Here is a 19,837-nt window from a genome sequence, read left to right as displayed (position 1 = left end):
CCCCGAGAAGTGGCTGAGATTGCAGCTGCCCCAGAAGGCTTTCTCTGGCCCCCCTTGGCCCTCTGCCTCTCTGTTCTGGCACTGTCTCTGTCACCGGATGCTGCGCTCATTGGCAGAGCCGGGGAGAACCGCGTTCTGCATGCTGTCAGGACACGTGATTTTTTTTTAAAGAAGTGAAACAGAGGGATGAGGCCGGGGACCCTAAGAAAGCAGAACAGGACCCTGGTTCTGGGTTTTCGAACCATGTTCCTCTGTAGGGACCATAAAAGGAGCCAGAGAAGGGAAACTAAAAGAAACCTTTACCTTTTGTGTTGTCTGTATCAGATTTCCTTAAAGAGCCTCCGCTTCTTAAAACCATAATAGAGAAATCTAGCCTGGCCTGGCCCTGACTTGATAACAATGGTCAAAGGGGAATGGGGAATAGGACTTGCCCGTGTAATAAGGCCTGTACCAGGCTCTCCCAACCAGAACCATGCTCTTGCCTGACACAGCCTCCCATGAGGATTAAAGAGAGCACAACTTCCACCAGGATTTCTGCTGCTTATTTTATTTTAACAGTCAACTGTCCCCAAAGAAACCCCTCATGTCACACCCCATTCAGTTGCACCATTCTGTTCTCAGAAAACTGCATCCATGCTTTCAAATACAAAAACATCAAATAATGAAACTTGAACAGATTTTTAAACCAAAAACGAGACCTATTGTAGCTTCAACTTGGTAGAGGGGAGGGAAGTGGCTTCAGTGGTTAGGATGTCTTCCAGCAAAGGGGTGAGGGGCACAGCCAGGACAAGACGGGACGCTGCAGAACCTGCTGTCAACGCCCCAGGCCTGGCTGCTGCACCCATAGCTCTGGTGCCTCAGAAGGCTGAAGTAAATGGTACCTTCTGTCCTGAGTGGCACCTGAGGAGGTCAAAGGCTGCCCCTGAGTGAGTGCTGAACAGCACTCAGGATGGTTAAATTCATTCCTAATGGGAGCTTCACCAGCCCCACTCCTCAGAGCCCTGGCCTCCTCTTGCCATGTCTTCCCCCACGGTCTTTCCAACCCCACGGCGCAGGATCAGAGACCTCAGAAACCACGCTCCTTCCTTCTATCTCAAAATGGGAGTTAACTCCCACCTTACGCCTCTCAATAGCCCTCCTCCCCGCACAACATTGAACAAAGATGAGAAAATCGCTGCCGCCATCCCTGACACCCACCATCGGCCTGCAGGGCGGCGGGTTTAGTCAGACTGCTCCTGCGATGAGGGTGGGCGGGGCTCGCCCTGCACCTCCACATCCTGGTCGTCTGAGAAGGACAGAGAAGACAGCCGGATTTAGAAAGAGGGTGAGTCACCTATTTTCAGATACAGGTTTTCTACAAGGTTTTCTCCCTCTTCCCAACTTTGTGGAGAGTGAAATTTTCCTTTAATTTGCTGAGCAAGGAGATTGGTAAATGTGCTACAGATCTGACCAGCTCTAGCTGCCAGCTCTAACTCCACCCCTCCCAAGCTGGTGGCAGTAAGCAAGGTTCCCCACAGCTCTGACCCTCAGCCTGCCTTTCTGTGAGATGCTCCCACCCTGATGGCTCTAGGATAAGTGAAACAGTAAGTGACAGCTGACCCACTAACGCCTTCATGGCTTCGGGGGGTTCTACTCTGTCCTCAGAATAAGCTCACGAGAAGGGACCCTCACGAGGCAAGCTGACTCCTGCAGATGCTGGGGCAGATGCAGTAAGGCAGAAGGGGCTAGGAAGACTGAAAGGAAGAAAGTCCTGTGACCTTTAAAGCCACAGGGCTCTCAAACCCTGAGGCATCCTCACATCCAGAACTCCATGGACGCCCCACCAACAACCCGGTGAGGAGGTGAGAAGACCGAGGCTGAGAGCTCAGGTCTCCTGGCGCAGCAGTGGCAGAGCCACGCAGGCAGGCTCTCAGGCTCTTGTCGGCGTCCCTCCAGAGTGCCTCCTGCTGTGGCTCCAGGTTCAGCCTCCGCTGTCCCTGCACAGAGGTCCTGTCCAGCCAAGAAGCCTTGTCTCTGGTTTGCATGACAGCGTGCAGGAGGTGTCCTCTGCCCCTGTTCATGGTGCCGATATGGTGAGGAGTGAGGACTGGACTTGGAGCCACGCAGTTCTGCTCAAATCCTACCTGCTGTTCACATCCAGAGGGACCTCTTGGGTGCCTCAGTTTCCCTTGGATGTGTGCTTGTGGAGGCTGCGTGCAGGAGGGTGTGGGAAAGAGTTTTTTAGCCCAGGGCCCAGCGCAGTCTGAACCCCGTGTGCCCTGTCCCTTGTCTCCATCCCTAGTTCAGATGGCTCCCCCTCCAGAAGGCCAAGCTGGCTCCCTGGAAGTGAGAAGCCTATCTTACCCGAGCTCTCAGACTGGATGTTCAGTGAGAAAGTTGGGGGTGGTGGTGGCAGCGGCGGCGGCGGGAGAAGCTGCAGTCCGGAGAGGAAGCCTGGTGGGAGGACCAGGGGCTGCTGCTGCAGCTGCGGCGGTGGCAGCAACGGTGCGTAGTAGTTTGGGTGGAAGTTTCCCATGGGTTCCGGCGCCTGCGTGCACAAACAGCAGAGGCAGAGAGGGCAGATGTTAGTCAGGCGGGCTGATCAAATGTGTCTCACTCTCCGACCGCCTCTCCCCACTGGGGCCCAGACATCCGGTGCAGAGCACTTGGAGCAGGGTGCTCAGCAAAGAGCCAAATCCTTGGCACACCCTGGATAAGCCTGGGACCAGCCAGGGCACCACGCGTAGAGCCTGGCGACACAGGAGTAGGTTCTCCTACTTCCTGGCTGGACTGATGCAGTAGGGGAGGGTGAGAGGACCTACAGGGCTGAGGAGGGGTCTCAATGCATCCTAACCCTGCAGAGCACCCTTGCCTGGCCCATGTAATAATTTTAACCCAAGTTTTAATGGTGGGGGAGTACAACAAGCTGGGTGCAGCCCAGCTGTTCTGGGGTTAGGCAAGTAGGGTGACTCAGGCAGTCCTGCCGTGCCACCCCCAGGCCCAGCAAGGGCATCTGCCCAGCTTGGCGGCGCTGCACCAGAAAGACAGTGGCACATGATTCCCACTGCATCCTAGATGTGGTTCTCCGCAGGGGCCTCCCAGCACACGTCCCAGGGTGCCAGTCAAGGACCACACGTGTACAGGGCAGTGCTCATGCTCTGCCTAATGTTCTGCCAGGTGGGATCGAGGAACCCCGCCTACCACTCCCACGTTGGAGGGCCACGTGCAATGTATGGAACACGCCCCTGATGGCTTGGACCACCCGTGGAACACACATGACTGTCCCATCCCGCGGCTCGTACCACTGGTGGTACAGATGGAACTAATCACTTTTATTGGCCTTTTTACTAATAAAATGAATAAAAAGTCTACAAACAGACCGAATCTAATTAGTTGCTCGAATCTGTATGATGGCTGCCTAAATATAAATATTAATATTCATACAATTAAAATTATTACAATAATCAATAAATTTACTTCACTATATTTAAAAATTATAAGGCAGCTAATTTGTACAGTGGGTGAAACATCATAACACATTTTGCTGCCATAGCAACACCCATTTTTTTCAGATAGTCATGCATGTACCATGGGTGATTCAAGCCTATGGGATGATCAAATTCAACTCAGAGCTGCCCAAAATACACAAATTATAACCCCACTGTGCATCTGTTAAGGCTCTGGGTAGCAAAAATCTTAAACCAGCATTTCCTAATTTAATTTGACCACAGGAAGAGAAGAAAGCCCACTTTTAAGCACCTACTATGTGCCAGGCCCAGTGCTAGGCACACCTTACTCAACCTCTTACGAGGCGGTACTCTGACTGCCTCTGACAGACCAAGAACCCGAGGAGGCTCTGGAGGAGGGGAACCTTCCCCAGAATGAGTGGCCAGCACACAGCAGAGACTGAGGCAGGAGACTGAGGCACTGCAAAATGGCTGAGCAGCTGCGGAGGACAGCCCAGATCTGACATCAGAATGGTAAGGTTAAAGGCAGCAGCCATTAGCCTCGTGGCCACTGCCTGCTTCCTAGACACCTCTGTTTTCTTTTCATCCTACTTTTACCTTTCCCCTCACTTTTACCTTTAATCATTGTAAAATCTCTACGTTCTTCAGTTTTCTCACCCAAATCTTTGAACGGGACAAGAGCACCTCAGCACCTGGTAACAATGTGGGACTGAACCCTACGTTTGTCCAACTCAGGCCTCGCCCTCTAAGAAAAAGACCGGAAGAAGCACAGAAGCAGCAGGTGGGCAGGGTTCACCTGGGAAGTTATCTAAAGCTTGTGCAGGTGACAGCAGGACACGGGTGAAAGTAGCTCACGGGCTCTTGGGTTGGAAACAGCTTCACGAATAAACACCTGATCCTCCCTCCAGATGTGAAGGGAAGGGGGACTATTAGTACTTTAATCCAAGCTGCTCAGCCAAGTCTCTCCCTGGATCACAGCTCCTGCATGGGGCCTGTGGTGGCAGCTCGGCCCACATAAACTGCCTAGATCACACTCTGAACAGAGGCCGTCTGGCAGGCCCTGGGCTTCTGTGTGAGCAGCCGGTGTGGGTTCCACTTGGCCACAGCCCCTCTTTTGTGGAGGCTGGAGATACCCTGCTCTCCCTGGGCTGTGATGGGGTGGCCAAAGGCAGCGCCCACACCTTTCAGGCCGAGCAGCTGAGGTGGCCGAGGGTCACGAGCCAGGTTTGCTCCATCTCTCCATGAGGGGCATCCGTGGGGCAGCAGAAAGGCCCTGGGCTCCAGATTTTAGACAGCGGTGATCCAACCAACTGTGTGATAGGAGCCCCAGTCCCTCATTCCCTCTTGTGGTCTTGGACAAAATTTTAACTTCTCTGAACCTTTTTTTATTGACTCTACCTTGGGGTTAAAAAAAAAAAGCTACCTTGACAGTTCATAAGGGTCAGTAGGAACCCTCGAAATTATCAAGACCAGTGGCATTCAAAGACTTTTTTCTTTGAATCAATAGAAAATGATGTATAAGTAAAAAAATGTTCAAAACCTAAAATAAGAGATGCCGCTGGGCCGAGCCCTCTGGGTCTGACTGGACTGCACAGCTGACCCCATGGACCTGCTCCCAGTCTGCGGTCGGTGACTTCCAACACATAAATACCAAGCTTTTGTCTTTCTTCTTCGCCCTGTACCACAGTGAACAAGCCTCTCTATCCTCATTTCTCTCTACCCCGGGAAAACATCTTAATAGATGCCTATGGTCATGCTTTCATCCTGAGGGAAGACGTAGAGGTAATGGTGGCTACCATTTCTCTGAACTTGCTCTGTGTTTGAGTCTACCTCCCCCTCAGGTCCAGCTTCACAGGGCCTAAGTCAGGCCTAGTCACCCAGCCTGCTCCCACCCTGGAGAACGAATAGCCCCAGAGGCTTCCAAAAGAGAGAGAGAGGACTTTTAACCATCCTAGTATGGAGACAGCTAGTAACCAAGGCCACAAACTTGGTCACTCCTGCCTCATACTCCACACAAGAGAGGTGACCTGACCTTTTAAACAATTCAAAACTCCAGGCGGTTAGTAATCTAATAAAAGGATTACATCTCATTTATTCATTCTAATTCTTTCCTAAGGTTAAGGTGACAAGTGCTTGGGGGATGTTTACCATATTTTTCCTCACTCGGCATAAATGTCACCTCTTCCTGAAAGACCTTTGCAGTCTCGAGCTATACCTGTGGGCAGGATACCTCTGTCTAGTCCTCACTGCATGAAGTTGGTAGCTGCAGGAAACTGTTATTTCCTCTCTGGTGCTAGCAGAACGAAGGCCCTTCTAGCATCTGCATCCCAGAAGTCAAGAACAAAGGTCACTTGTGGGATCCTAGAGCCTTCTGCCCCCAATTCTGGAAAACACATGCCACGGCCCAGGCATGCAGACCTGTCTGCTCATGGCAGTCTCAGAGCCACACCACTGGTGGTTCATAACTGGCTTCCTACACCAAGGACCCACAAAGGCAGCAAGGGCAGCAGAAAGCACCTGGGCTCCAGAGGAACAGGAGGAACCTGGCAAGGAGTCAGGGCTGGGACTCACCAAAACTCCTCTTTGGTAGCCAGTGCAGGTCACATGCCGGAAGCCCTTCTGCATGGCTGGGGATGCATCGTGGAAGCCCAGTGGAAGATGGTGGCAGGAGTACATGGTGGAGTAGCCAAGGTACATCTTGGAAGGATCTCTCTCCAGGTACTCAGCCCCCACCACGGCGTCCGAGTTGATGCTCAGAGGGCACCCTGAAGGAAGAAAGCAATGAGGGAAGCATTAGAAACACAGCTGGGAAAAAAAGCAAGGATAACAGTATAATAAACATTCACGTCCAACTACAAAGTCTTATACTGTGCTTTTGACCTCACTAGTCTTCAATCCTTCAACCACTGCTTTTGCATCCATTTTAAGGCCTTTGTAGGTATGGAAGACTTTTGCTTCTAATTTCACATTGGTTAAGTCCTTAGTACAGACAACCCCTGATTTACAATGAGTTAATAATTTTTCAACTTTATGATGGTACAAAAGCTATAAGCATTCAGTAGAAACTACACTTTTTTTTTGATACCAGGGCTTGGATCATGACCTTGTGCTTGCAAGGCAGGAACTGGTGCCACTGAGCTAAATCCCTGGCCCCAGAAACCATACTTTGACTTTGCATCTTTTCTAGGGCTCATAATAAGCAGTAAGATACTCCCTTGAGATGCTGGGCAGTAGCCATGAATCACAGCTCCTTGGAGCCAGGCCAGGGGAAATAACTGCTATTCTACAGTGGACTGTGTTGCTAAGCTAGGGTGTTCGGTAGGTTAAGCGTAGTCAGTACATTTCCATGTGTAGTCAGGATATTTCAATTTATAGGGGGCTGATCAGGAGAGGTAAGTCAAGAAGCATATGCATTCAGCTCTACCTTCAGACCACAACTAAATTATCAATTATTAGAGCTCCAAACATTGATTTGTGTTATTCTTTGATCAAGCTCCCTGAAGGAAAGGAATATGACTCTCTCGTCCTGATTGCTTCATACCATTGGCATCTGGCACTATAAAGTGCTCAGTTCCTGTTGAGACACAGTTCAAAGAAAAGCACCTATATCATAGGAAAGGTAGCCTTCTCCTAGAATTGTGGCTTCAGGTCTGCCAGCCTCATCAGACAGCTAGTTGCTTGCAGGGACCTAGGCTTTCTTAGTAAGGCCCAGAAGGTAGAAATGCTCTACAGAGAGCATCCTGACCAATTCCCTTGGCCTAAAGAAGGGAAAGACTGGGGCTAAAAAAAAAGGAACTTGTTTAAGGATAACAGCCTCCCAGCCTCCTGACTCAAGCCTGTGCCCTTTCCACATTGCTATGGGCAAAATACCAAAGAAATTATGTGTCTGCACTCAAAAGGAGTTGCTTTTTAAAAAATTAATTTTATTAGTACATTTAATATATACAATATAATGACATTCATCATTGGCAATTTGCACCTTTACATAATCCATCTTGGTTCTTATTTTTTCCCCATTCCCCTTCCCTCCCTCTCTACAAAGACTGTTTCCATTTTTTCATTTTCTTATATTAATTCTATTCTCTCCTTTCCTTTCCCTTACCTCTCCCATTTCCCCTTCCCTGATGCCCCTTTTCTTCCTATTTCACATTATGCAAAGGAGTTGCTTTTTAGAAAAACCTCAAATCAACAGGTAACTTGAAATTATACTTTAATACCGAAAGAGCACAACACAGGTAATAATGTCATTTGTGCACAAGTTCAGAAAACAGCAACCCAACAGTTCTCTCTTTTTTTTTTTTTTGGTTATTTGAGACAGGAGACAGTCTCACTATGTCGTTGAGACTGACCTAGAACTCACTGTGTAGCCCAGGCTGATCTCGAACTCACAGCGACCCTCCTGCCTCAGCCTCCCAAGTGCTGGGATTACAGGAGTGCGCCACCACGCCTGGCCCAACAGTTCTCTTATGCACAGTACAAAAGTTGTTTTATAACCACCTACACGCAGGAAAAGGGTGGGAAAAGGTGCACGGGCATTGACCAAAACAGAAAAGAGGAAGGAGCCTCAAACCACAAGAGAGGGGGTTGCACGAGCGCAGAGACAATTTAATTCCCCTAAAGGTAAATTCTAGAGAAGTTTCTAGCCCAAGAAAATGGCGGGGAAAAGCGCGCAGGCGCAGGCCGTCAGACCCAAAAAGGGCGGTATTCTGGGCGGTCGGTAAGAGGCGCGCACGCGCAGTAGTACCGGTTTGTCCTAGCGAGGCCCCCCCAACGAGGCGCCGCAGCTAAGCCTAGCGGGAGCCATTTGCAAAGCGTAAAGGCAAATACAGCCGCTAAATGTTAAATGCCCCCTACAACACCCAGTCCTTTCCACCCCTACTTTTTCTTTTTCGTAAAAAGGCAGCCCACCCAAACTCCCGTTCAAAGGTTTCTCCAGGCAAGGGGACTGTGGAAGGCATTTTCCCCTTCCTCAACCACCTCGCTCCTGCGCGAGCCTAGGCCGCCATCTTGGGAGCGCAAGACTGCAGTCCCGCAAGGAAACGATGGCGGGACAAGGCCGAGCGGGGCCAGGGACTTACCGAAGTCAGCGTACACCGGGCTGGGCACAGGTCTCAGCGGCTCCGGGCGGCCAGGGTACAGCTTGCATGCAGCCTCGGGCCCGAGTCGGGGCCGGCAGCTGGCGGGGGCCCCTGCGCCTCCAGGGCCGCTTCCTGTCCCTCCTCGGCCGTCTGCCTCCTGAGTACCTTCTGCCTGGCCGTGATCTTCTGGCGCTCAGTAATCAGGCAGCATTTCTCACAGTGGCACTGCTTCCAGCGACAGTTGCCTGCATGGCCCTTGACCGGTACCACAAAGCCGTGGTTCCGGCACGGCCGGCAGCTGGCGGGGGCCCCTGCGCCTCCAGGGCCGCTTCCTGTCCCTCCTCGGCCGTCTGCCTCCTGAGTACCTTCTGCCTGGCCGTGATCTTCTGGCGCTCAGTAATCAGGCAGCATTTCTCACAGTGGCACTGCTTCCAGCGACAGTTGCCTGCATGGCCCTTGACCGGTACCACAAAGCCGTGGTTCCGGCACCTAGAGCACTTGGGAGTGCGCAGCATGGCGTGAGCCTGCTTGGCAAGGTCTCCACACAACCGCCACCTCTGCGAGCTGCGCGGCAAGTGGAGAGGGATGTGTGGCGCCCCACAAGTCCCTGGTGCTGGGGACATTTAGATACACTTGTATCAAAGCAGTGATTAGTGCGTCCTAGGAGCTGCAGCAAGACCCTTGCATTTTCCCTCCCCCTTTTTGCTGGTGCAAAAGTTGGAGAGTTTTAGTGCCTTGAATGATGAGGTGCAAGAGCTTGGGCTGAATTACAGCAAAACAGGAGGCCGTTGCATGCACATCATCTAGGTTTTTTGAAGTCTTAGCCATTCCAAAAATTTCTATTTTGAAACACAAGATATTCGGTAAAGTTAAAAAAAAAAAAAAAAAAAAAAAAACAACAGTCCACAGATTCAAAGCTCCTGAGGATGCAATGCTTAGTTACCACTGCAGTAAAAAAAAAAAACATTGGAAAGCCTCCATTTCGCCCCTCCCTGAAGCTGAAGCTTATTTCATTTCTCCCCCTGGTGGAGAAGGAGCCATTCATAGTGATGCTTCCAGAATATTCTCAGATCATTTGTAGTATGATAGTTGCTCAGGGTGTGGCCCCACAGAAATTCTGATTTCTTGAGGCTTGTTGGTATGGGAATGCATTTCTAAAAGTAGCATATTGCTGTTGTTCATACCTTCCATAGTAAAGATACATCCAGTCCCTGTCCTGGTCTCCTCAGTACTGCCCTCCCCCCCCCACACACACTAGGGATTGAACCCAGGACCTTTACCTGAGCCACATCGCCAACTTTTTTTTTTTTTTTGGCAGTATTGGGAATCGAACTCAGGACCTTGTGCTTGCAAGGCAGGCAACAGCGCCACTGAGCTACATCCCTGGCCCGCCAATGTCTTTGTTTTTGTTTTTTGAGAAAGGGTCTGCGCTGTTCTTTCGGGCTGTCCTTGTGCTCACTGTGTAGCTCAGGCTGGAATTGAACTCACAGCAGTCCTCCTGCCTCAGCTTCCAGAGTGCTGGGACTACAGGTGTGTGCCGTCATGCCCAGCCCCTTTGTTATTTTTTTTGAGACAAGTTCTCACTAAATTGTCCTGGCTGGGCTCAGACTTGCCATCCTTCTGCCTCAGCCTCCTAGAATGATGGGATTATCCGGTGTGCACCAGCATACCTGTATTTTCCTTTTTTTTTTAAAGGTAGTGAAGTTTTAAATTTATTAGAGGTAGGAAGAGAAGTATACTCTGCAGAGTTAGTGTGGGCCAGTTAAAGGTAGGAAAAGAAGTACATTCTTTGGAGTGAGAGTGGGCCACTGAAGAGAGAGAGCACAGTGGCACAGGCTTTTGTTTTCAAATAAATTTAAAATTAAATGGGGATATATTGGCACTAGTGTGAATCATTTAGCGCTTATGGATTTAGTTTTCCCTGTAAAGCAACTCAAATCTAGGAGAAAGCTGCTGCAAACTTTATAGTTCACCCAAGAACATTAAATTATTCATATTCTTTGTTGATAGAAACTTGTGACATCTGAGGTCTTTCTTATTATTTTGGTCCAAAAATGTAAGGAGGGCACTAATACCAGTGCTGAAAATCTTATCACAGGTTGAGTCATGTTTAAAGAGGAAGTTTTAGGTAGTACCTGCCTAAAACAAGCATGTCTTTCATAGCCCTTTGAAATGTCTTTTTCTGGTGATTGGGTAGACGCCCAGGCCTGGGGTCCACCTTGATTTTCCTGAGTCCCGGATTGCAGTTCTTTGCATTTCTCTCCAGCTGTTTGGGAATAGGAAGTAGGGACCATTTCGAGGCTCGTTAGACCTGAGAGCTGAAAAGAGGTTCATAAGGTCTTTTTCTGCTTTTAATAAACATATTCCTCATCTTAACAAGAGGGCAAAAATATGTTTCCTGTATCATTTGGCTCTTCAGGAATTTTACTGATAGCTCTACGTACATTTAATAGGGGCTAAGTTTGTCTCTCGCTAATATCTTCCATGTTCATTTTATGCTTAAAACTATGGTTCCTTACAGGACGGGTAAGCTCTTTTTCTGACTCCATCTAATTCAGAATGTCTAGTTTTTCACTGACTTTGTCATTTGAAAATGCTGCCTAGAATCTGGGTGCAGCTTGATTTCCTTCAGGCTGAGTCAGGAGGATCGTAAGTTCGAGGGCAGCCTGTGCAACAGCAAGACCCCTGTCTCGGGGGAAAAATAGTACTTAAAAATCATAATACTGTCAAAGAATCCAGAGCATAAGCTGTATTGAAAAAAATGGTACTGCAAGCTGCATGGTCATTTTCTGCATTATCAAGTTTAAATTTGAATATCAAGTAACGTCCGATCATAAGGCATAAAAAAGAAAACTACTCATTTACATTTCAAGCTTGACTACCCAAGCGGTCTTCATTTTCTCATTAATGATTTAAAGGAAAATCCTATTCAAAAATCAAGCTATTTGAGTTAACATAGTTTAGCCTTATTAAATACAAAATGCTTCCATATTTGCTTTATAGCTTTAGGGGCAAAATATACCCAAGGTGATGTGAATTTGCATAGTGCTTTGAGAACATTAATAAGCAACCATATATCTCTTAAATCAGTACACACATTATGAGATGCAGAAACCTTAGGGGTTATACAGTAAACAAATCTAAGAAGAAGAAAAAATGATTAGTTTACTTCTCTCTTCCCCCCAAAGTCTCGCTACATTTCAGTAGAGCTTTATTTATTTCACTCTAGGAAATTCAGGCAAATTGATAGTTTTGTCTTATTTAGATTTTTGGCTGGTGATTTCTTAGGCTGCTGCTTTTGAAAAGAAACACATTTACCATGCATTTTTTTAAATTGTTATTTTTTAAAAAGTCACATGAAATAAAAGTAGGAAAGTAGAAATGAAAACGGATGGGAGCTACTTCCCTTCCCACACCTAAACCTTAGGATATTTATATTTAAGAAAGTCAGCATCAGGCGGGGATTAGCTCAGTGGTTTCACCGCAAGCACAAGGTCCCGAGTTCGATCTTCGCTACCAAAAAGCCAGAAAGCATCATGAGAGGCAAAAGTAATAAAGTAATATGCTACAGTTGCTGAGGAATCACCCATTTGATTAACTGATCACACAGGGACTGCTTAGGGAGCATATCTGACGCCCAGCTTTAGATATGGCCTCTTTTCCCGCCAACTTTTCTAATGCCTCTTCTCTTTGGTTAATATGATTGTTATTGGTAGTGTTTAATTCATGTTCATTATAAAGAGCCTTGCATTGTATGGTCCATGGGGGTATCATTTGTGATCATTAAATATTGCAGGTACCACATTGTTTCCTTATTGGTAGCACTCAAGAGTAAGGAAAGCCTTTCTTTCCTATAGTATCTTTCCCCCAGCAGCTCTAACCTAGATATCTACCCTCTTCCCTTCCTTCAAGTTCTGTCTAGGGAGCAATGAAAACTTTATTGAAGATTTCCTGGAGAAGGGGAGGGGAGGAGTTATATATATCTTGTAGCAGATGCTGTAAAGTCCTGCCCTAGCATTTCTCTGACCCAGGATCTTCCCTTGTGAGCTACACCCACTGGTGCTGTGGTCTGACCTGCCACCTCAGGACTTGTCTCTCTAGTTCCCTCTCCTTTCTAAATATTTGGCCAGCCTCTTTAGTACGTGACGTGATTTCTTGTTTTTCTCTATATCTTGCACAAAATCGTCAACACTTTGTGAAATGTAGAATGAATCCTTCTTCCCTCCCCTGCCAGTATCAAAGTTATCCTCTCTCTAACTGGTGTAGGAAATCGGCTTGGCTTCAGCACTTTCCCCAAACATCATGCAAGTGCTTAGTAAAGCAGAAAACCCACAGTGATTGGGTTCACTCCTCTGATGACAAGGATTAGAGGATCGATTTTGATTCAGGGCCTACCCTTAATGGTTAATAGTAGTAATAGTAAGAGCTACCATTGACTATGCACATGCGCCAGGAATCCTTAAATTCTTCACATGTATTAATTCATAAAATCCACACTATGATTCGACAAGGTAGATATTGTTATTGCCACCCCTCATTTCATGTGTGAAGATCCCAAGGCCTAGAACAGTTGAGAACTCAAGGTTTCAGACCCCTTATGTAGCAGGGCCATGATTCAAAACTAAGAAATCAATTCTCAAAGTCTATATTCTTAACCATGTATTTGCTAAGCCAAATATTGCTTCTATACAAAACACTGCTCTCCCAAGAAAGTTTTGTTGAGGAACACATTTATTTTTCTTTTTCTGTTGTTATACTGGAGATTGAACCCAGGGCCCTCACCCCATTTTATTTTTGAGCTAATTTGTTAAGTTAACCAGAGTCAAACTTGGAAATCCTCCTGCCTCAGCCTCCCAGAGCCCTGGAATTACAGGGATGCTAGAAATGTTTTTCTTGTTATATATTTCTTTACAGTTGGGACAAAAGGGGATGAAAGTAGAAGCAAAGCAGGGAAAGTTCCTAGGATGCCCTGCTTACCTGCTTTTTCCTACCCAAGGCTGAATTTACTGAGTGCCAAGTATGTGGTAAGTATGAAGCATGAAGAAATTTAAAAAACCAATATCCTTGTTTTTTAGGCCTACATTCTGGCTGGCAAACTAGACAATAAAATAATTCCATTGGGATGAAATGTGGGGTGATGGTACCAGTCCCAAGTCTGGGCTGCTCACCAATCAAAAGCCAATACTCAAGAGACAAAGTTGGTGGGAAGGGAGCGAGTGGCACTCTAAGGCCAGCCTGGAGAAGCCCATAAAGCCTCACCGTGGGGAACTCACGTACACCAAGGGGCTCTTCCAGGGAGGGAAAGCGGGTGCAGTGAGCAGGGAGACTACGTACTGAGCAAAGACTCTGTCATCCCAGTGTGTGTCTCCTTTACTCTCCTAATGGCTAAGTATCTAAGTAATAATCAACCTCCTGGGGCTAGTTCCTCTATTTCTTGGATTTATTGCTGCAAATCAAACCTCACTGCAATTTGCATGCTTGTGGTAACTGACGCACAGAGTTAAAGGATAAGGAGTGGCTCTGCACATCCTGGTAGTATCTGAGGGCCTCTAGATGTTCTGTCTCTAAACCTGAGGGAAGGTTATTCAGCAGTTACCATCTTACTCACTTAGGTGCAGCTCTTTGGAATTTAGAATGCTGGGCCATGAGAGGGGATGTAACCTAACAAAGGACGACTCAGAAAGGAGTGGCCGCACACAGAGACCCTTAGATGCTAGGGGAGCCCACGGGGACTCCTAACCCGGCTTGAGAAACCAAGGAAGACTTCCCTGGGGAATGTTCAGCTGATGGCCAAGAGGTGAGTAGCAATCAGCTGGGTCTGAAGCGGAGGAGGTGCGCCCTGCATGTTTGCGGGCTTGGAGTGCAGCTGAGGTACAGTGAGGTGGGTAGTCTGGTGAGAGGTGAGGTGAGAGGTGAACAGCAGCCGGGGTGTGGAAGGAGTCCTTGGAGGAAAGTGTGGGAGCTGTGATCTAGGTAGGACTGAGGAGGGGAAATGACACAGCTCCAGCCAACTGCAACCATGTCCAAACTACAACCTTGGTTATCCTTTCAGAAAGCATGACAGTGAGTAATTAGGACGCCCACACGTGCTGCAGAGTTAAAATGGAGCTCTTTAAATAGGGTTTCCTTGGGGTGATGATTCCAAGTGGGGTGTACGTTCCCAAAGCCACATGGTGCTAGGCAGGAGTCCCTCCTCCCTGAGCCTGGAAAGGGGTTCAGAGGGTTGATTCATCCGGCCTCCCCTTAAGTCTTAAAGAGGTGAGGTGCAGAGCAGGAAGGAAGGCAAAGGAGTGAGAGGAAAGAGCAGGGTGCAGTCAAACAGACCAAAAGCTACTGCTGTGTGATTCTGCTGTCGAGGTTGCACCAGTGAAGATGGCAACACGCCGTCCCGTGGAGCAGTGGAAGGTACCCCATCCTGCAGGGGCAGCGCGCTTAACTGCAGCTGAGTGAGATCCAATAGCCCTATTTGTGGTTTGTTTTTATTTGCTAATTTGACGAAAATTTATTTACTTAGACACAAATTTTCCTAGCATGTCTAGCTGGTTGCATGCATTTTTGTAGTGCTATCAAATTCCTAAGAATTTTCAAGAATCTTTTTCTGAAGAGAGGCACATGTCCCTGTGAAAACATTGCTTATCGAGAGTACAGTGGACCCTTGACTTAGAACTCAGTTCATTCACGAGGGCTGGTTATAACTCAAGTTGGTTGTAAATCAAGAGTATTTTTCCCATAAGAAATAATGGAAATACCCATAATGTGTTCTGAACCTCTCACAGCATCCCTTAATTAACCTTTTCATAATAAAAAGGGTTGTATAATGAGCATAATATATCAGAAACACCAATAATTGTCCTAGTGAATTCACCAGAAAGTTGTAAAATATGCCTAGTTTACCAGAAACAACAATTTCATACTGTACTCACCATTCAAGTTGACATCGTTGGCGTGCAGGAAGGGAGGATGAAATGGAAGGTGGTTATTGTTTGGAAGGAGAGTCCCCTTCCATAAGAACATCAGAAATCTGGCTGTCTGGTGTCCTTTCTCTCCTCAGGAGAGTCTGTAGCCCCCTGGGACCTGCTTCAGGCTCACCAAGTCCCAACCTTTTTAGAGCTAAAAACTGGTGTGAGGCTATCTGTCTCTGTCTTTAACACTGCTCTGTAGTAGGACATGACACTGTTATTAAGCAAGTAAATGCAATGGCTGGGTGGGTCTTCTCTACAAATGTGTGTAACTCTTCCATTTTTTCAAGATTTCCTTTATTTCAGAAGAAGAACTTTGCAGCACTGATGGGTGATGCGCCCCCTCCTCTTCAGAAAGCTCATCAGCTGCCATTCTCTGTTGCTGAGCCAGAAGTTGCTGATGTTCCTCTGTGGACAGCTCCTCTGAGTGTCCCTCCACAGGTTCCTCAGCATCGCCCCTCTGTACCTGTGAGCCCACGGACTCTGCTGTAGTGACAGTGTCATCAACCACAGGGTCAGGCTCAAAGTCTCTCTCCTGTATAATTTTAGGTCACACTTTCTTCCAGGAAAGTCTTCTTAGAGAGACATTGGCCCAGGATTTCTCAACCCCACACGGGAATGATCATCATTCAGGTCATAACTCAAGATTTAGTTCGTGAGTTAAAACTAAACTTCTGGGGCTGGAGATGTAGCTTAATGGTACAGTGCCTGCCTGGGAAGTGGGAGGCCCTGACTTCTATTTCCAGTACTAAAAAAAAATTCCCATCGTCACCCAAGTTATTCATATGTGAGGCCAGTCGTATCTCGAGGGCCCACTGAACTGTACTATCACCTTTAATACATCTATCCTTTGCTGAAATGCAGACTGTTTAATTTGACAGGCATACACATTGAGTGCCTGTTATTTACTACAGCCCTGCTCCCTGGTAAAATCAGAGTCAAAAGGAAAAAGAGCAAAGACAATTAAATTCAACCATCTTTTTCTTGTATGTTCCTTGTTTACTTAGAGTAGTAAATTCCTACTTAAACACATAAATAAGCATGTAAATAGCTCAGCAGGTTTTTTTCTGAATTCTGCTTTGATGAGAATGACAAGCAGATATCAGTTTTAATCACTCAGGAATCCTTTTAATTTTATGTTACAGAATCAGTACATATTCAGTCCACATTGTACCAGAAAACAGATGGCAAGAAATACAGTACTACTCTAAAGACAGACAGGCAAACTGGTAAGAACCTGATAGTTATTAACTATAGCTTAGCTAAGTCACTTAACTTCTCTGAGCTTAGGTCATAGTACTAACATTTGTATAATATATTGCAAATTCCAAAGTGTCCCACATTTATCTCTCTTGATGATATTAACAGTGAATGAATGGTCACAGCCTCACAGGCATGGTCTCCTTTAAACTGTACAGCAACATCCACAAGGGGAGTACTTTGTGTTAGTCATTTTTTGTGGTTGTGACAAAATATACCTGGGAGTGTTAACTTAGAGCAGGAAAGGTTTATTTGGCCCGCAGTTTCAGAGGTTTCTGTCCGTGGTTGACTGGCGTGTGTGGGGCTGAGGTGAGATCGTCATGGTGGAAGGGTGTGGTGGAACAAAACCGCTCACCTCAGGGTAGCCAGGAAGCAGACAGCAATGGCCAGAGAAGAATCGACCAGGAACCAGATGTAGTCCTCAAGGCCACACCCCCATGGCCCACTCCTTTCACCTTGGCCCCACCTCCTAAATTTCCATCGCCTTCCAGTAATGCCATAAAATAAGGATCTCATTAATGGATTACTTCACTGATAAAGGTAGAGCATTTGTGATCTAATCACTTTCTGAAAGCCCTACCTTCTGAACACTTGAGACTTTGGGGGGACATTTTAGAGCTAGGTGATAACTTGCTTCTACTGTGTCCGTTTGACAAATGATAACACCGAAGTTTAGCATTACAAGACATCCTATCCAAAGTATGCAGGAAGTCTATGCTTCTTTTTTGAGGTACTGCAGACTGAACTCAAGGCCTTTGCACAGAGCTACATCCCCAGCAGCCCTTTTATTTTTTACTTTGAGATGGGGTCTCAATAAGTTGCTTAGTCTGTCCATGTGGGCTCAAATTTGTGATCCTCCTATCTCAGCCTTCCAGAGTGCTGGGATTACAGGTATGTGCCACCATTCCCGGCTACCCACATCTACACTCTTAACCAGCATATTATCTTGCCATCATTTAATTATTTTTCTTACGTTAATGATAAAGTGAGCTCTCTAATTCTTGCTGGATTGAGAGAATGCATTTGAAGTAACCAGCACAGTAATTGGTGTGTGGCGCACGGTTGGCATGTACTGTGTGGTATGAGGAGGGAGGAGGGCCAGGGAAGGAGGCGAGGGGAGGTAGTGTCTCCCACCTCCCAGAGCCACTCCTGTCACCAGATTTGATTGAGCTCTACAACCTTTCCAACGATGTCAGGCCTTCCGGGTGCAGATTCAACACAGACTGCTGTCCGTTACCCTCGGTAGCTTGTGAGCACTGAGTTGTGGCCAGTCCAAATTAAGATAAGCTTAAAGAATAAAACACATACCAGATTTCAAAGACATAGTATGAAAAAAGGAATGCAAAAAACTCTCAAAAATTTTGTGTAGATGACACATTGCAATAATATTTTGGATGTATTGGGTTAAGTAACATTTTTAATGTGGCTTTTCACTCTTTTAATGTGGCTACCAGAAAATTTGAAATGACGTGTCTTGTTTTTTATTTCCCCTCAATGGCTTTGAACAGGAAGGTTGTCTGCTCAGTCCCCTTCCACTTTCCAAGCTGGCTCTCAACAGCTGCTCAAGTTTGGGCTGCTCCTTCCACAGCCGGCTCCTCCTGCTGCTGGATCACCTCCACTGGCCTGAGTTCCTGTTCCCCACCATTGAGCGCCTTTCTAGTGGAATCAAAACAGGCCCATGCTTTAGACTTGGAAATATTTACCTATTAGAATACACCAGCTAGAAGAATCGAATAAACCTTCAGTTTGCATTTAAAAACCTCAAATGGATTGATGTTATTTTTATAGGAATTGTTTCATATTTATCTCGTTAAGCATAAATCACCAGTAACACACTGTGTACACTTGAAAGAAGGGTATCATTACCTACTAAGGTTTCAGGGTGCCTGTGACGCGTGATCCGTCGTCTTTGCCTCAGAGCCCAACCAGAGGGCACGGGTTGACTGTGTTCTTGCTGCTCACTGGCTGGTGACCCTGGGACCTACAATATCGTTAAGAATTATGGAAACTTGATTTTTAAAATATTTTATCATGCCCTCTTTCCTGCCCCAGAATTGCCCCCAGGTTGGTACCACTAGAGGTACTAAGGTTGCTTTGGGCAAATAATCCCTCGAAACAAACAAACAATAAAAAGCCATGAAGATGTGCTATGAACAGTTTTCTTCTGAGCATGTAGAGATCATTACCTCCCACGACATTTTCTTTAAACATGGTTTAACTTAGTTTAATCAGTTGGGAGAATGTTGTTTTTGCCTCTTTAACTTGCCAAATTAGTCAAAAATATTTATTTTAGAGACAGTTTAAAGATCTCTGTAATTTCCAATCCGTCAGAGTTTTACAAATGAATCTCAGTTGAATGCCTATCATTGTTTCCAGTCTGGTCGAGGAAAAACAGAAAAAAAAAGTATACAATTCATCAGAATAATTAGTTGATTGAGGGGTGAGTAATTCCCAGAATAAACATTTGACCCCCTGGCACCTCATAAACCCCTGGAGTGAGAAGGATTATAAATTAAATATACAAGATGCAAAATGGTCCAGTTACACACTTAACATTATTGTGAGCATGTGGGACACATTTAGATAAGTTAAAACCAAGTGTGGGTCTAGAGTTTGGCCATCTTTCATCAGCGGCTTGCTGAAGCTTTATTAATCTGGAGTGGGGGTGGGGGTGGGGTACAAGGGAGTGGGTAGAAGACTAGATTGTGACAACAGTGCCCCCTGCTGCCCGACGTCAAACTCCCTTCCCTGGTTTCAGCTACAAAATTTTGGAGACGTGAGGGATGATGACACAGACATTAGGAAGGAAAGAACCAACCTTCATCAAGGGCTTACCACACTGCAAACATTATGTTCTCATTTAATTTATAAAGTTCGTCACAAATCTGGGGTAGAATTTTGCAGGTGAAAAAAACAGGTTTAAGAAGTTAACCCAATTTTTACAGATTTCATAGCCAGAAATGAATTAAGCCAGGATTTGGACCTAGGAGTGCCTGGCCCCAAGCCTGGGCTTCTCATACCACAGCGCAGAGGTTGGAGGCCCTGGGCATACCTCAGACTCCTAAAATATGATGTTCAGCCATCCTGGTTTGTC

General features: G+C 46.6%; 1 protein-coding gene and 1 long non-coding RNA gene across 4 annotated transcripts; one reads left to right on the top strand and one right to left on the bottom strand.

Moving 5' to 3' along the window:
- Positions 1 to 276: 276 nt before the first annotated feature.
- On the bottom strand, positions 277 to 9,331 carry Dmrtb1 (DMRT like family B with proline rich C-terminal 1). Its single transcript, XM_010610421.2, has 5 exons — positions 8,770 to 9,331; positions 8,525 to 8,696; positions 6,018 to 6,211; positions 2,344 to 2,527; positions 277 to 1,285 (listed from the first exon to the last, which is right to left on the bottom strand). Exons 1-5 carry the CDS (start codon positions 9,145 to 9,147, stop codon positions 1,221 to 1,223), a joined length of 993 nt encoding a protein of 330 aa, XP_010608723.1. The 5' UTR covers positions 9,148 to 9,331; the 3' UTR covers positions 277 to 1,220.
- A 2,538-nt stretch (positions 9,332 to 11,869) lies between these two features.
- LOC104852577 lies at positions 11,870 to 18,498 on the top strand. Of its 3 annotated transcripts, none has more exons than XR_777530.1 (5): positions 11,870 to 13,548; positions 14,137 to 14,321; positions 15,793 to 15,997; positions 16,629 to 16,712; positions 18,252 to 18,498. It is a non-coding gene; the product is annotated as an uncharacterized LOC104852577 (long non-coding RNA). The 3 variants fall into 3 exon arrangements; XR_002024900.1 differs by having other exon boundaries at positions 15,790 to 15,997; XR_777529.1 differs by having other exon boundaries at positions 15,774 to 15,997.
- The last annotated feature ends 1,339 nt before the right edge of the window (positions 18,499 to 19,837 follow it).

The sequence above is a fragment of the Fukomys damarensis genome, unplaced genomic scaffold (assembly GCF_012274545.1).
Source record: "Fukomys damarensis isolate Sample0158 unplaced genomic scaffold, DMR_v1.0_HiC HiC_scaffold_23, whole genome shotgun sequence".
Lineage (NCBI taxonomy): Eukaryota > Metazoa > Chordata > Mammalia > Rodentia > Bathyergidae > Fukomys > Fukomys damarensis.
The sequence above is the reverse complement of the archived record's forward strand: the minus strand, read 5'-3'. Positions and strand labels throughout refer to the sequence as shown.

Excerpts from the sequence above, each read along its gene's own strand:
- Dmrtb1 (XM_010610421.2), bottom strand. The coding sequence starts at position 9,147 with ATGTCCCCAGCACCAGGGACTTGTGGGGCGCCACACATCCCTCTCCAC. Across the intron at positions 2,528-6,017 it reads GCTACCAAAGAGGAGTTTTG|GCGCCGGAACCCATGGGAAA; the intron begins GTGAGTCCCAGC and ends TTGTGCACGCAG. Across the intron at positions 1,286-2,343 it reads CATCCAGTCTGAGAGCTCGG|ACGACCAGGATGTGGAGGTG; the intron begins GTAAGATAGGCT and ends TGTCCTTCTCAG.